Source organism: Podarcis raffonei, chromosome 5 (genome assembly GCF_027172205.1).
Source record: "Podarcis raffonei isolate rPodRaf1 chromosome 5, rPodRaf1.pri, whole genome shotgun sequence".
Lineage (NCBI taxonomy): Eukaryota > Metazoa > Chordata > Lepidosauria > Squamata > Lacertidae > Podarcis > Podarcis raffonei.
Genome location: NC_070606.1, coordinates 66,499,548 through 66,515,492, shown reverse-complemented (window position 1 = coordinate 66,515,492; position 15,945 = coordinate 66,499,548). Strand labels below are relative to the sequence as shown.

Below are 15,945 nucleotides of genomic sequence, written 5' to 3'. Positions count from 1 at the left end.
AGTGATATTGGCGCTTCCATCTTTTGCCTATGACAGTTCCATTTCTTTGAGCCAAAATGGTTCCTTCCTTACAACGTTTGATAAAATCTCTCATGACCTCAATGACTTCTAAGAAGAATGCACTTGTATGTTTTCTCATGATTTCAGAGCTCCCTCTCTGTTTCTCTGCCATCCAGACTGCAGGTAAGCCCTACTTGGGTGCTCAGACTACTTGTGTGTAAGGAAACATGCAAGGGGAAATTCACTGCCAAGTCCCATTCCCTCTCAGTCAGTTTTGATCCTTCCATAAGCTTGAGGGGGGCACTGCTGTATTGTACTTAATGCTGGGCTCTCCAAACAATTTAGAAGCCCTGAATTTCCAGGGTTCTGAATCATGTGGTGAGTCTCTACAAGTAGAGGTGACTCTGTCCTTCAGACCTTCACCCTCAAATTCATTGTGGATGGTAAACTCAATGAAGGTGATGCACCAGAGGTTGTAGCCTTACCAGCACACATCCCTTCTGCTCCTTTTGTGCTTCCTTACCTAAATTCAGTTTGGGCTTTGTACATGTACAGCAAGGGTGGGGAACCTTTTGCAGCTCAAGGGCCACATTCCCATCCATACAATCTTCTGGGGACCACATCCCAGTAGTGGACAGGGCCAGGTTCAAAAATGGGTGGCGCAGCACATGTTAACTTACTCACACATCCTTCTCGAGACTCCTTGGCAAGCAAGAAACATTATCAAAGACACATTCTAACCAGACACAACATCCAAAGAAGGACCAGTGTAGGATGTGCCATTGTAATGGAAGTGTGTCTACGAAGGGTTGTGTTGCCTGGAGAGAGTTCCAAGCATGGGCATAGTCAGGATTTATTTATTTTTTGGGGGGGAGGCTTTATGTTGGGGGGCAGAACTGAGTTATTTGCAATGCAATTGGTCAGTTCAGTATTTTTATTTATTTACTTGATTGGGGGTGGCAGCTGCCCCCTTGCACCTCCCTGGCCACATCCATGGTTCCAAGGGCCAGATAGAAAAGTCTGGAAGACTGCATTTGGCCTTCAGACCTGAGGTTATCCATCCATGGTGTATAGCAAAGTTAAGAACCAAGTCCACATGTTGAAAGGGTGGCTTTGCAGACTTTGGAAGAACATACGCTTCAGGTTACATACGCTTCATGTTACAGACTCCGCTAACCCAGAAATAGTGCTTCAGGTTAAGAACTTTGCTTCAGGATGAGAACAGAAATTGTGCTCCAGTGGCGCGGCAGCAGCAGGAGGCCCCATTAGCTAAAGTGGTGCTTCAGGTTAAGAACAGTTTCAGGTTAAGTACGGACCTCCGGAACGAATTAAGTACTTAACCCGAGGTACCACTGTATCTTTTTATATATATCATGGTAGGCAAACTGCTTTTTCAATTACTTTTTGCTGTAATGTATCATAAATGTAGAGCCTCGAATGAAGATGGTGGTTTAGGAGGGAAATGACATATTAACTGTGTGTTTCACAACTGAAATAATACACATGGTTGTTTAAGCCCCAACCTTGTCATAAGGCCATCAAATCCAGGGTCTAATATTACCTACCTATGATGTCCAGAGCATTGTCTTTGAGAGAGGCATCCTCTCTTTTCTCTCACATAGGAGGGAATGCCTCTTCTAAGAAGATGACTGCTATTGCTGAGCTTAAGCAGTCATGCATTCCTCCAGTCAACAGAGGGCAGGGTTAATACTAACAGATAGGGAAGATGCAGTTTATGGTTTCCAACCTAACACCTAAGCTCAGCACCTGCCTCCTGCATTTTCTCTCTCCTCTTGCACAAAGCAGCCATGAAACTATCTCTCACGATTGTAGGCTTAGAATCCAAAGCCATCCATGTGTATATGAAGTAACTGTTAAGTAAAGAACCTTTCCCCCCCCCCTTTACCTATGGGACTCTGTGCATTTTTTTTTATCCTATTAAGCAATGCTAGTGATGTGTGAATGAGACAGACGATGGGTGGTGAGTTAGCTCCTGCTTCTGAACTATTTTTACTCTGCTAAATATATATACACACACACACACACACACACACACACACACTATAAGTCAACAACTTTTATTTTTTGAAACTTATTAGTAATGTCACATGTGTTCCCCTAACAAAACTAATGATTCTTACTTCAGAATGATTATTTTTCACTCATATGCATATTTAATTGATGAATTGACTAAAACTCCTATTATTAATTGACCAAGTGTCAGATCCAGGCTTAGCCGTGCTTAAAACATGACAAATTGATTTCAATGGGTCAACTCTAATGATGGCTACGTTTGCATCTAGGGCTAGGGTTTTATAATTGGATGGTAGCCCCAAGAGGAAAGTAATGTTGGTTGGTTGGAGCTGGTCCTTATTGAGACTGCTTCTGGTAGCCAACCAATGCTCTTCAAGGTGCTCCTCTTCCAAAGCAGAGCACATGCAGGTTTTATGTTGCCTGCGTTAATCTGCCTTTAATCTGTTTTACATCTGCAGAGGCACTGGACTCTACCTTCACTTTCCTGTGCTCTGCTGTACAATGATGCTGTGATTCGCAGGCTCTGCTTAGATTCCAAGCCCATAACTGGCCACTCACGCATATACACAAAGCATTATTTGAATTCAGAGTTTGCTCACCAGAGTGAAACAGCCTCCTCTCCTCACCTCCCCGCCTCCCAATGTCACACCTGCATCTCAGACCACATTCCATCCACAAACAAGGCTTTAGCTTCTTTCCCCAGCAGAATTTTCCTGCTCCTTTCTGTACAGGCCAGAGTTCAGAAGGTTTGTGGTTTCTTCTCATTCCAGAGAAGTGAGTGATCCTTGTGTGCACATGGAACACGAAGGAGTCACCAAGCCAGAGGGGGCTTCCTGGGGGTGGGGGGCAAAGGACTAACTTGGGCTTGGGTTTCTCTTGTGAAATGCTCCTTTCGGTGGTAAGCAAGGCACCGCTTGCAAAAAAACAAAAAATGTTGGCATGCCGCACATGGGGGCTCATTATTACTAATTCCCTGCCTGCTTTGGAAAATGCTACGGTAAAGAGAAAGCTGTCGACAAATGCTTTGCAGCATAGCCTAGCCAAACTCAATGGAACTTGTGGTTTAACTTAGGAACCCTCTAGTTTCTAGTCTTAGAGTTGTCCTTGCCAACTTTGGAGTCAAAACTCTGCTGCTTGACCAGAGAGGTACACACTACAGAAACCATAATATGCTTAATTTACTAGATGATTAACCAAACCAACAATGTACTAATAAAAGCAAACCTGAATCAGCAGCAAGATGGATGCCTTAGGTGGCACAATTTGAAAGGGACAATAAGGATATCATCTCCAAAGCTGCTGTGGGACCAGTTTTGTACAGAGGAGCCCACATCAAGACATGCAGTGGCTGCAGTTAAAGTTTTATACCTTGCATGAAGGCATCTGCAAAGCAAATCGCCCCTAGAGCAGGGGTGGGGAAGCTGTGGCCTTCCAGATATTGCTGGACTGCAGCTCCTATCATCCCTGGCCACTGACCATGCCAGCTTGAGCTGATGGAAGTTGGAGCCCAGCATCCGTAGGGATGCAGCTTCACATGATACAATCAGAGTCATTCAGTAGTGAGGGAAGGAGCAAAAAAGAGCAAGAGACCTTTTTCAATCTGGTTCTTCAAAAAAATGCCCCTCCAACCCAATTGGGACATAACCCAAATCGATCAACTGTGATCTGGCTGTGGGCCCAGAAAAATGGATGTGATAATCACCCTTCTTGAACTGCAGCAGTTCAGAATGAAGGCAAGAGATTGCATGATCAAATGCTCCCTGCCCCATTGAAATCTTAGCAGGCTGAGGAATATGATTCCATTCCAGGTAGTTTTTTAAGCATTCAAATATGCAGTCAACACTAGCATAGTAAAGTCAAATGAGTGCTCTGTTGGATTACTTCTCTGAATGTGTAGATTGATCCCAGTTCTTCCTTTTTCATGTGGAAAATTCTATCTGTTGCTACCCTGCCTCCTGTCTCTGTTGCGTCAGTCACAAATGTTGCAGGCTCAGGATATGATATTAATCAACAAAGGTGCATAAATGGGGTGTAACAGTCCAGCATAGTAAGGAAGGAGAGATGACATCCTGCCTGCAAGGGTTTTGATTTTAAGAGAGGGAGTGGTGTCTCTCCTGCTCCAGCAGAGCTGCTCGTGTATATATACCCCAGTGTCTTTAACTTGACCAAAGAGGCAATAAATAACCTCCTCCATCTCCTAGTCCCTTCAGAATAAACCCTTTTGCCTCTTTAACACGAGGAAGTGAATAGTAAGTCCTGCTGCCTTGTGAGGTGAGTGACCCAAACGAACTGCACCCTGTTTGTTCAAATCACTGTGGCTGCCGCAGTTTTCTCAGCTGTTCCTCCTTCCTTTGGCCCATCTCCGGCAGGAGAACAGGGCATGACTTGTTCTGCCTCCTTTCTCAGACCCCTTGGCCATGGCTCTCAAGCCCTCATGTGCAGCAAGCAAGTGGCAGGGGTGGAGAGAGTGGGAAGGGGGGGTGTTTGAAAGGAGAGGCAGTTCCCTGGATTATTTTTTTGGCACACAGTTTTTCATCTACAAGCTGGAAGGGTGGTGTGCCTGCATTTTAAAGGCTAGGAAGGGGAACACGTACTTAGAAAAAGAAAAATTTCTAAAGTGCGAGGCTTGTCTTGTGGGGCAGATCCTTCCTGAATTTTTCTGCCGTCGCTGCATCCTTTTTTAAAATCACCAGTGGAAGGCATGCAAGAAAACAAACAACCTTCAGGCACAGCAATGTTTCTACCCTCTGCACAAAGTCAGGGCCCGCGAGTTCAATTTAATTCAAATCCCCTGATTGTTTACCCTTTTTCCTTTTTCACCATGCCTCACTTTTTTCTCCTGTCTAGGTCAACAACAATGGAATCATTTCCTTTTTGAAAGAAGTGTCTCAGTTTACACCAGTGGCTTTCCCCATCTCCAACGACCGGCGTGTGGTTGCTGCTTTCTGGGCGGACGTAGATAACCGGCGTGCAGGCCAAGTGCATTACCGGGAAACTAAGGACCAAGCCATTTTGATGAGGGCCACTAAGGACATCCAGCAATATTTCCCAGAATTCCCACAGTTCTCTGCCCAATGGGTATTCGTGGCCACTTGGTACCAGGTGACCTTTTTTGGAGGAAACTCGCTTTCTCCCGTAAGTGGCGAAGGATGTTGGTGCTGGGTACTGGATAAGGGGGTTATTTCCCATAGTGGATATTGGGATAACCAATGTGGTTGAATTACAGCGCACATAATCCTTGACCATTGGCCATGCTGTCTGGGACTTACAGGAGCTGTAACCCAACAACTTCCGGAGGGCACTATGTCAGCTATCCTTGATGTATATTCTATTTCATGTTTTACAGTTGCAGGCTACAATGTGCAATGAGCTGCTGAAGCAGTTAAACTTTTGTTTATTTCAAACATTTGCATTCTACTTTTTTGCTATGTAAGCCCTTATGGGGCAGGGGGAGCACACAATCCAATAACAAGAAGAATGAGTTTTAAAAACTAAAACTATAAAATTAAAAAATCATAAAAGCAGGTAGTAAAGGTAAAGGTACCCCTGCCCGTACGGGCCAGTCTTGACAGACTCTAGGGTTGTGCGCCCATCTCACTCAAGAGGCCAGGGGCCAGCGCTGTCCGGAGACACTTCCGGGTCACGTGGCCAGCGTGACATCGCTGCTCTGGCGAGCCAGAGCCGCACATGGAAACGCCGTTTACCTTCCCGCTAGTAAGTGGTCCCTATTTATCTACTTGCACCCGGGAGTGCTTTCGAACTGCTAGGTTGGCAGGCGCTGGGACCGAACAACGGGGGCGCACCCCACCGCAGGGATTCGAACCGCCGACCTTTCGATCGGCAAGCCCTAGGCGCTGAGGCTTTTACCCACAGTGCCACCCGCGTCCCTATAAAAGCAGGTACAAGAGCCCAAACAGAAAGTATGTTAGAGAGTGGCAAAACGTGTTAACTATTAAAAACCTGGAATACCCTTGCTGAAAATTCAGGCTCAGACCTTCTACGTCTTCCTGTAGTTAAATTCTGTAGAAGGCAGGTCCTATGGTCTGAGAAGGGATTAAGAACCATTGTGGCTGACTTTCCAGATAAACAGTCTGGCTCAGATTACTAATTCTGCAGTTTATTGTGGCATTTTCATGGCGGCTTTTGCGGTGCTGTTCTTTTTTCTTTCAGGTTAACACCTTCCAAATAGTCCTCATCACCGACGGCATGCTGTCCTTCACTATCTTCAACTACGAGTCCATCACCTGGACCACCGGAATGCATGCCAGCAGTGGAGGAGACGCAGCAGGCCTGGGAGGCATTGCGGCCCAGGTAGACTCCATGGTCACACCTTGCAAGCAAGTCTTCTTTCTAATACATGGCGTGCATTTTTCCAGACAGTAGTTTTGAAATAGCAAGGCAATATTTCCTCAGCCCCAATTTCTCTCTCTTACTCTCTCTTCAAAGCCATATCGGGGGCCTTGTGATAGAGCAACCACAGCTCTTTACATTGGCCAGTGCCTCGTGGTTCCTTCCCATCACAACCTCAGACTCTTTAAAGAGCCACCCAGCAGAGGCTGCAGCAAGTACAGCCTCCCTTTGGTATTCCTGCCCCCCCCCCCAATTCTGGTGTGCTGTTTTCTTTCTTTTAACCAGTGGCTGTTCAGATGTGTGAATTTACCACTAATTGATCTATGCTTGGCTGGCTGCCGGCTCTCATCTGAGCGTCTCCGGTAGGCAGGAAATTGCAGGTGTAAAGGAAATGGACCCATTTTCAATCCCAGAAATTCAGAAGTGCAAGCTTTTTATGACTGTAAACAGAGCAGTAACCACATGCTTTGGAATACTGTACAGTGCTTCAGGAACACCCTGCCCCAGTCCAGCCAAAGCAGGAGAGAGAGAGAGAGAGGAAGTTGAAAAGTTTTTCACCAGGCTTGTGACCAAGTTTGCAAAAACGTGCTGCTGTAACTCGCAAGGCGATAGTGCGCCTCGGCACGAGCACCTCACGGCTCAGCATGGCAAAGGCTTCTGCTTGGCTAGAGCTAGCAAATCTGTTCTCGTTTCACGGAAAGGAGCGAGAGTGTCCAAGATTCTCTTGGATTCACCCTGTGCAGATGAATGAGGATGAAAATAGGCTCAGCGTTCTGTGTGCGTTCCAGCAAGTGAGTCATGGATGTGTGGGGATTGCTGAGGCTTTATGGTGCCAAGAGCCATTTGGGAGAAGGGTTGCAATAAGTAGATCATCCAATCCCTCTCCCTGTCACCTTTTTTCCCCCCTTTTAATGCTGACAGTTCCTCATGTGTCATAGCCAAGATCTTTAATCATAGCTGACATGCAAAACAGTTACAGGATGCCTTCGAGGATCCTTGACTGCTCAGATGTTCTGAAAGCAACTGAAATCGAGGCTCCATTGTGATGGGTACCCTGGAGAAAGAATGCTTGCCTCAAAAGAGCCTTGCAAATAAGTTGGTCGCCCACAAAAATGTGCACTAACTGCCAGCGAACATTAGTCATTTATGGCCTGAAAAGAAAGAGCGAGCCAGCTTCTGTAAACTTTCCTCGCATGGTGGCCACAGATAAATTATCTTCATCACAGGTGACCAGGCAAATTATTGTTTACGTGGCTGCTCAAAGAAATTGCATTCTGAATATATTTATTACATTTATGTAATAAATATATTTATTACATTTGTGTCCCAACTTCTTTTTATTTTCTGTGGAAATAAAGGTGGTGTACCTAGGGGAAAGGAAATGGAGGGAAGTCAGGAGGTTAAAGAGAACCTCCGAAAAGATCTTTTCTTTTTTCTCTCTCTTTCTTTTTCTTCTCTTCTTTCTGTCTCTTTGCATCCCTTAACATTTATTTCACTTTTTATTTTTTATGTTGGATATTTTGTATCTTTAATTCTGCTTGATGGAAAATAATTGTCGAAGTTGAAATTATAAAACCAATAAAAATTTTATTTACATACATAGGGTTCTCCCATTCAGGCACTGATCAGACACAAGCCTGCATGTTTGCTGCATCATGGGCCTTCAGACCATAGTTCTAGATCTTGCATGATAGGGACTGAATGGGAAAAGACATCCAAGTCCTGGAAGGAATTATTTTCCAGGAAGGCAAAGTGGGGCCATCTTAGCAAACTGCTGCCCCCCCATCAGGGACTGGAAGAGTTGTTGTACTGGGGGGTGCACTGCCTCTGATCCAAAGCAGGAAAATTTCAGGTGGGAAGTGGTTGTAGCAGTAACCAATATGCAGAGGAATGCTTCCCTTCCTTGTGTTCTTGCAGTCCATTCTTCTGCAGGGCACTGGGGGGGTTGGAGAGAGAAGTCCCTTGCTTATCCCCACAGCTGCCCTGCTTTCCCCAGCGAGAGGTTTCACTCTCTGCCCTTGTCTTCCTAGGCAGGTTTCAATGCCGGTGATGGAAAGCGGTATTTTAACATCCCCGGATCCCGCACTGATGACATTGTCGACGTGGAGATGACGACAAATGTGGGTATCCCCGGGCGCTGGGTGTTCAGAATCGATGATGCCCAGGTGCAAGTGGGGGGCTGCAACAACACAAGTAAGAGGACAGCAGTTAGGTTTATTTAACCAAACCAATTCTTCCATCCCTTCTCTTTGTCCCTGTGAAAATCCCAGCGCTTATGAAAGAAAGGCAGCCACTGTGCAGCTGGGGTAGTTTGGGTGGGGCAAGTGGAAGCCCTGTTTTCCTCTGTGCATAAATACGGCCAGCAGGACATGGGAGGCTCTGGTGGAGGAGCCATGTTCAAGCTGCAATTTGGGAGGATATGACTGTATTGCTGCATGAAACCAAGAGCGCGTCTCTGGCTGCTGGAGAGCTATGATGTCTTTTGCCACTGCCGGCACAAGTTTTAGAATGAGGCAAGGGGAGTTTTAGAATGAGGCAAGTAGGATTATGTGTAAAATGGGCCTCCAGGCTTAGAACTGCAAGCTTTAAATAGTAGATGCCCTCTGAATGGTTGTTCAGTCATGGGAGTTGATTGGTCATAGAGTAAATAAGTGCAATCCTAGACATGTCTACTCAGAAGTAATTCAGTTGGGCGTACTCCCAGCTAAGTGTGTGTAGGATTGCAGCCCTAGTTTAATTGGGGTGGGCCAATTTCAAATCATGAGACTGTGAGTTAAGGTCATGCATGTTTGGTTTTCAGCTACTTTGGTGTTACCATAATATGTGATGAAAAGCAAAATATGAAAGATGGCCTTGCCTTTTAACAGTAACTGGAACTTCAAATGTATCTCCCAACTTACTTTGTATCTTACACTTCTTCATCGCCAGAGTACTTTATAGCTGTCTTGCCTATGCATGTGTGTGTGGTGTTGCTGTTTTGCATATCTGCTATTTAATGGGAAAATTCTTAATAAAAAATTGCAAGAGAAAGTACACTTTTAAGAATCTAAGGGCTTGTGTGCATCAGAGTTTACTGTGTGTTTGTAACTGATTGCGTTCTCATTTAATTTGTGTAGTCCACATGATGTTACCTTCCAACAATACCAGTCGTGATGCTTTCCCCCTGCAAATCTAAATTTACCCAATAGGGGGATAATCTGTTAAATTGGGGAAAATCAGGCTCCAAACTGCTCCACGTGGGGTTGCAGCAATGTGTGTGTGTGTGTGTGTGTGTGTTTGGGTGGGTGGGTTGGTGAATCAATCATCATTGCCAGTCCCCTTACCACCCCCACTACTGTATTTTCTGGCATCACTTGTCAGTATTTCTGGCACACTCTGGATGGGGGTGGTGATGATGATGATGATGATTAGGATCCTTCAGATGTGCACAAAGCTAGAAAACTGCACAAGCAAATTTACAATTGCTTGACCGGTTTAATTTGAATGAGGAAAAAGTGGATTACTTTACCTTTAATGCTCAAATGTGGAGAGGCTTTAACATGCATAAAATACCACATTTCAGCTCTGTGATCAGTTAGTGTAATCCTAGTAGAGATGTCTCTGCCACCATTTGCTTCTTTAGACTGCAGAAGGAAGATGCTGCTAGGTTCTACTAGAAATGTTGCCATTTGCAAATCTGTTCCATAGGCCTCATAAAATACCTCTCTACAAATTGGTGAGAAGCCTAAATACAATATGTATTACAAGTATACTGTAATAGTCTTCCTCAAACTGGCTATTGGTGTATGCAATGTGAGAGTAACAGTAGTGCCCAGTTTCTTGTCACAACAATTCCCCAACATTGGCACATATTTCCAAACAAAAACATATACCCAGACTTTACCAGATCTATGGCTGCTTAGACTCACATGAGTTCTCTTCTGACTCTGAGACCAAGACTTGACTAATCTGCCTATATTAAGGCTATGCACCTCTCTACAGCTCTCTGGGGCTATATTTCACCCCCTGAGATTGCCCCATCTTGGGAAATCAAGTGGTTTGCTGTCTGACTGTTTCCCAAACCATTTTGCCTTTGCTTACCATTGGTTCTTGAAGATCTGAGCTTATTTGTAAGCATGCATGCCCCCGCGCGCGCGCACACACACACACACACACTTTAATTTTTTGGTCAAAGAGTTATAGAATGTTGCTGGCATTTACCCAGCTCTTGATTCTTGGTTTTGTCACCAAAATATTGTAACTTTCCTAAAGGCAAATAGCATGTCTTTGCAGAATGCATGTTATGGGGTGTGCACAATGGGACACAGAGCTGGTCTAAACTGTTGCATGTCTGAACGCTGTTCAGAATTTCTAAGCAGAAAGGAATACTGGTACAGTCATTAACATTTTCTCTTTGTGAACTACTAATAGTTTGCCTATAAAGGAGGATTAATTTGACATTTGATGGTCAAAATGATAATGTAAGACGTTTAGAGAGCAAACAAAAGTCTTGACATGAACATCAGAGAGCAACACACACACAAACAAACAAATGGAAACAAATTTAATATACAGTATTCAAAATATTTTGAGATCGTACTATAACTTCCTACAAAATTTCAATCCAGTTTAAATGTGGATGTGCTAATTTGAATTGGAATGTGGCACTTCCATCCATGAGCCCAGTGTGTTAATTACAGAGCAAACGGGCCAAAGGCCGCAGGGACAATGGAAGCTGGATCAGTTCAATGTTATTGTTGCTGCAACACATTCTAGTAGTTCTCTAGCTATGCTATCATTTGTTGAACACTGGGTTTGCTTCTTTGTGCAGCATCGGTGTGCCTGACACTCCGCCCTTGTCTGAATGGAGGGAAGTGTATTGAGGACTGCATCACAGGGAACCCCTCCTACACCTGTTCTTGTCTGGCTGGCTTCACTGGAAAGCGATGCCATATTGGTGAGTCTTGCTCAAACTTTGCTCGCAGTCTTCTATTGAGGGGCTTCAGTGAGTTTAAGAAGAACCTTGCCAGATCAGACCAAAGGTCCATCTAATCCAGTATTCTGTTTTCACAGTGACCAAGTAGATGCTTATGAGAAACCCATATGGAGGACATGGCCCTCAACTGTGAAATTCAGAGATGTACTGCCTCTGATATTGGGGATAAATAGCCATCACGACTATAACCCACTGATAGCCTTACCTTACATGAACTTGTCTTTTTGAAACAATCCAAGTTGGCCATCGCCAGACCTTGTGGTAGCTAATTCCACAGCATTTGTCTATCCTGAATTTCTTCAGCTTCATTGGCTGACCTTGTGTTCTAGCATTATGAGAGATGGAGAAAAATTCAGCATGTATATTTTTATATACCTCTGTCATGTGCCCTCCTTATTTTTCTTTTTTATAAACTAAAAAGCCCCAATTGTAGTAATCTTGCTTCATATTAGTTTTGCTCCAATCCCCTTAATCATTTTGGCTTCCCTTTTCTCAGGGGCTGCCCATCCTGTTTCACCACGAGGTGAAATGGGAAGGTTCTGCCCTCCAACCCTGCTGCTGCCCCCCATCCCTTTCAGTGAGATTTTCCAGTGAGTGTGGACTGGGTAGAATTCTGCAGGCCAGATATAGATGCCTGGAAAGCTTCCTTTGGTCTCTGGGCCTGAGGTTCCCCACCACTGGTATAAGGCTTCTTCGTTTGCTAATATATAAATTCATGTTTCTCTTATTGACTTATTACTGCCCACCTGCAGCTGCTCCATTCCTTGCTGTAGATGTCCCATTCTTGAAGAACTGAATACCCATGAGAACTGACCTATGTTTGTCTTTGGCATGTTGTCATTATTAAATTAGCCAGTTACTTCTCTATTGAAGTGTCAGGGTGAACAAGGAACACACTAAAGCTTTCATTTAATTGAAGTCCTGGGACACTTCTAGAAAACCTCTTTGTTGAGTTTTCTGCTTGATTTGTTTGCAAGAAGATTAGATGATGTTGGCCAGTTAATAAGCATTTGTTCTGATTTGTTTTCAGGGAGGTTAGATGACATGTCAAAGAAAGTATTATCCCACACTTTGCAGTGTGTTTTTCTGTCACTTTCCATGTGACAAAAAGTTTAAGTTTTGGGAAAGTGGGCTTTTTGCACAAGACCTCCAAATAAAATATAATTTTACCAGCTGAATTTGTCGGTATGAGATTGCATGTCATCCAAAAATAGCAATAGTCTGGAAGTGCCCCTGGTGACTGCTGCCATAATTATTGCTAATAGCTACTGCAGTGTTAGAAAGTTAAACCTGTTGACCTTAGGGAAGTCATTTCTAGCCTCTCAACTCCTATAATCCTCTACAGAGGCATTCAGGCTGTCGCCAGAGAAAAGGGTATATAACCCAAAGCATCTTAGCATAATCAAAAACATATAAAGGAAGGGTTTGTTTTCTGTCTTTGCATGCAATCCACACTTCTGGGAATGATGTATCCATAGTAGACATGCCTGGTTAATTACAGATGGTAATGCATGTGAAGTGTTTCGATTGAATGTATGAGAGCACACCCTACTTTTTCGCTTCCTTCCTATTACCTTCCAGATGTGGATGAGTGCGCTTCCAGCCCATGTCAGAACAAAGCCTCCTGCATCGATGGCATCAACAGCTTCAGTTGCTGGTGTCCACCAGGATTTAAAGGAGCCACGTGTGAAGTTGGTGAGAAACATTGCGTAATTGCAAAAGGACAGGGAAATCAGATAACAGCTTACAGGCAGGTCTAGGTGGACAAAGTGTTTATAAAGGCATTCCAGTACCAGAACCCAGTACTTTTTTCTAGAAAAATAGGTGCCAGTACTCGCCACGAAGTTGTTACAGTAAGTGCCACACTTTTTAAAAACAACAAAAAGAGGTGCCAGTACTGCGTGTCCTTGAGAACCCCTTAAAGAAGAAGAAAGCACTGCCAGTACCTCTTTATTTCAGTTCTAGTCTGGGGGTGGGGCAGAAGTTAGGGATGGCCTGCTCAAACTATGGTACTTTGCGGAACAAATTGGGATAGAAAGCAGTTAGCAGTTGTAGTGTGGGAACTGTATGCAGGAAAGTTGTCTTTCTAATTCTCTGCTGAAACATTCTGGATTAGGAAATGTTAGACTGTACAAATCATAAAATGGTGTATGTTTAGGTGTTGCCCCTCCCTTTAATCCTAGTGCCAGCATCCTTCCAAGTACTAGAGGGTGGCTAGTGTGCAGTCACAATAGTTTTTTAATCAGGTCTGGGGATGGGAGACCTTGGTGCAAAAGGTACAGGTGCCTTTCTGCAACACATATATACACAATCATTCCCCAGAAGAACAGAACATATGTTCCCACAGCCTGCATAGGATAGAAATATACTATGGCTGGAGAAAAGCGAAGAGGTAAATGTGATCAGGTTTTGTACATGCAAGTTCGTGTGTGTGTGTGTGTGTGTGTGTGTGTCCCACACAGCTCTACCTGTGGCTGAATTAACCATGCAGCATACCTGAACCACTGCCCAGACAACACCTCTAAACAGAATGCCTTGTTCAGGGGCTCCTGTCTGGCTTGCCCTTTCCCAAACCAGAGCATTCCTTGGAGGCAAATCAAGTCAAGCGATTGATTCATTTGCCTGTTGATTGTTAAGAAAGTAACCATGCAATGCCCTTCACGGTGTGCTATTCACTTGGCAAGGAGGTAGGGAAAGATGGACATAAATTTGGCATGTAAATGGCCACTAAAAGGAGTCTTTGTGGCTGCTGCAGGCATCACCATCCTCCCCAATATTATGAGAACACTCCAAATTTATCTGGTTTCAGAAGTTCAGTTGCATTTTTCCAACCTTGTAAGAGCCATTGGCTGCAAACTATAAGGTGTACAACAGATTCATAGAAGGCGGTTGTTACCACAAATTGGCTTTTTGCAGCATCATTTTTTCTTGCACAGAGTCTGAAGAGAGCTGTAATTGAATCATATGCCTAAGGAAGGCACTTGAGCTTTGAGAGACCATAACTTCCTATATTCTGCCATTTCCCAGACCCCACATAGCTTCTCACTACCTATGGTGTTACAGCCAAGAAATGCTACTAATTCTGAAAGCAGGAGAAGCATGTCTGGGAAAGGGACAAACTAAGTCCCTTGTCTGAAGCACCCATGCAGCAGCCTTGGGAGGAAACCACACCACACATGCTTGTTTGTATCAATGGAATGGGCAAATCTTTTGTGAACTAATTTAAGCTCCATTTCTTGTTCTAAAGAGGAGTCTCCATGTGAAGCCAAAGAGTGCCAGAATGGCGGGGAATGCCAAGTGGCCAACAGAACAGCTGTGTGCCTTTGCCAGCCAGGTTTTACAGGAGAAGATTGTGAGACAGGTGAGCTAACAATGAATACATTTAGGCCACCAGTCAAGCAGACAAAAAGAGGTATTTGGAAGCTGTTCCAAGGTAAGTCAAGGGGATTCTACTATCAGAGGCTGGACCGCAAAGAGCCTATGTACACACGTCCACAGTCCAGCAGCAAGCATGTCTTTTTCTGCACACACATGGGATTCTTTGCTCTCTTCCATTGAGTGGGCTTATGATACCATGGGGAATCTTCACAACAGTGATTCCCAGCTCTGTTTCTACCTCCATCCTCATGAATGACAACCCTTAAATCATCCATATGCAGAGACCTATATTTGTTTTAAACATGGCTAGGCCTGCAGTTGTGGTCAGGTGTTGATCTTTTTGTTGTTGTTTCTCCTTCGCAGAAATAAACGAATGCGATTCCAACCCATGCCTGAACGGTGGGCGATGTATGGACCTAGTGGACAATTACACCTGTGTGTGTGTGGCGCCATTCACAGGACAGCGCTGTGAAACAGGTGCCCTGATTTCATAACTGCGTGGTGGCACCCTCCTTCTCCTCCCCACATAGCCAGATTCCTCTCAGTGGCGGACTCTTTGCTCTGAGCCTCTCTTTCTTTACTCTGTCAGACTCTCTCCTTAGGCCCAGCCCTGTACTTATTGTTGTGTATAGTTATTCAGCTGCGTTGGGCTGTACTGAGGCTCCCTACTCTTCTCCGCTCTAGATCCTTCAGCCTGTGAGGGCAGAAACTGCAGGAACCGACAGACATGCAACTATATTCGCCCAGGGCGCTACATCTGCACATGCTCTCCAGGCTACTATGGGAACAACTGTCAATATGGTGAGCAGGATGACCCCACATCACCTCAGAGAGATTGTCTAAATCAGGGATGGCAAACCTGTGGCTCTTCAGTTATTATTGGGCCACAACTCTCATCATCCCTGGCTGTTCCCATAAGGCCGAGGCTGATGAGAAATGGAATCTAATAATATAGGGGAAACTGGTTCGCTATCCCTGCCAGAGTAGATTCATTGAAAAAATCTGTTCACCCTCATTTTCGTAAATGTGCACCCTTTGATTTAGGGTTTTGTTTTATAAAATTATTCAGCTACTTTGGATCAGATCTACTCAAGTTAATCAACTCATATATTTATCTAAGGTTCTTTTGCAGGCTTCCACTACTGAAAATTCCAAAACACCCTAGCAACTATGCAGTTAGGATGCTTTTCCTGATATCCAACCAAAGT

The 15,945-nt window shown here is 44.4% G+C and overlaps 1 protein-coding gene across 1 annotated transcript in view; it reads left to right on the top strand.

Moving 5' to 3' along the window:
* SNED1 (sushi, nidogen and EGF like domains 1) overlaps positions 1-15,945 on the top strand; it is a 70,755-nt gene that overhangs the window by 19,825 nt on the left and 34,985 nt on the right. The window contains exons 2-9 of the mRNA XM_053389932.1: positions 4,882-5,169; positions 6,205-6,345; positions 8,415-8,577; positions 11,195-11,320; positions 12,941-13,054; positions 14,607-14,720; positions 15,101-15,214; positions 15,422-15,538. Coding sequence (XP_053245907.1) covers positions 4,882-5,169; positions 6,205-6,345; positions 8,415-8,577; positions 11,195-11,320; positions 12,941-13,054; positions 14,607-14,720; positions 15,101-15,214; positions 15,422-15,538 — 1,177 coding nt within the window. The remainder of the gene's footprint in view (positions 1-4,881; positions 5,170-6,204; positions 6,346-8,414; positions 8,578-11,194; positions 11,321-12,940; positions 13,055-14,606; positions 14,721-15,100; positions 15,215-15,421; positions 15,539-15,945) is intronic.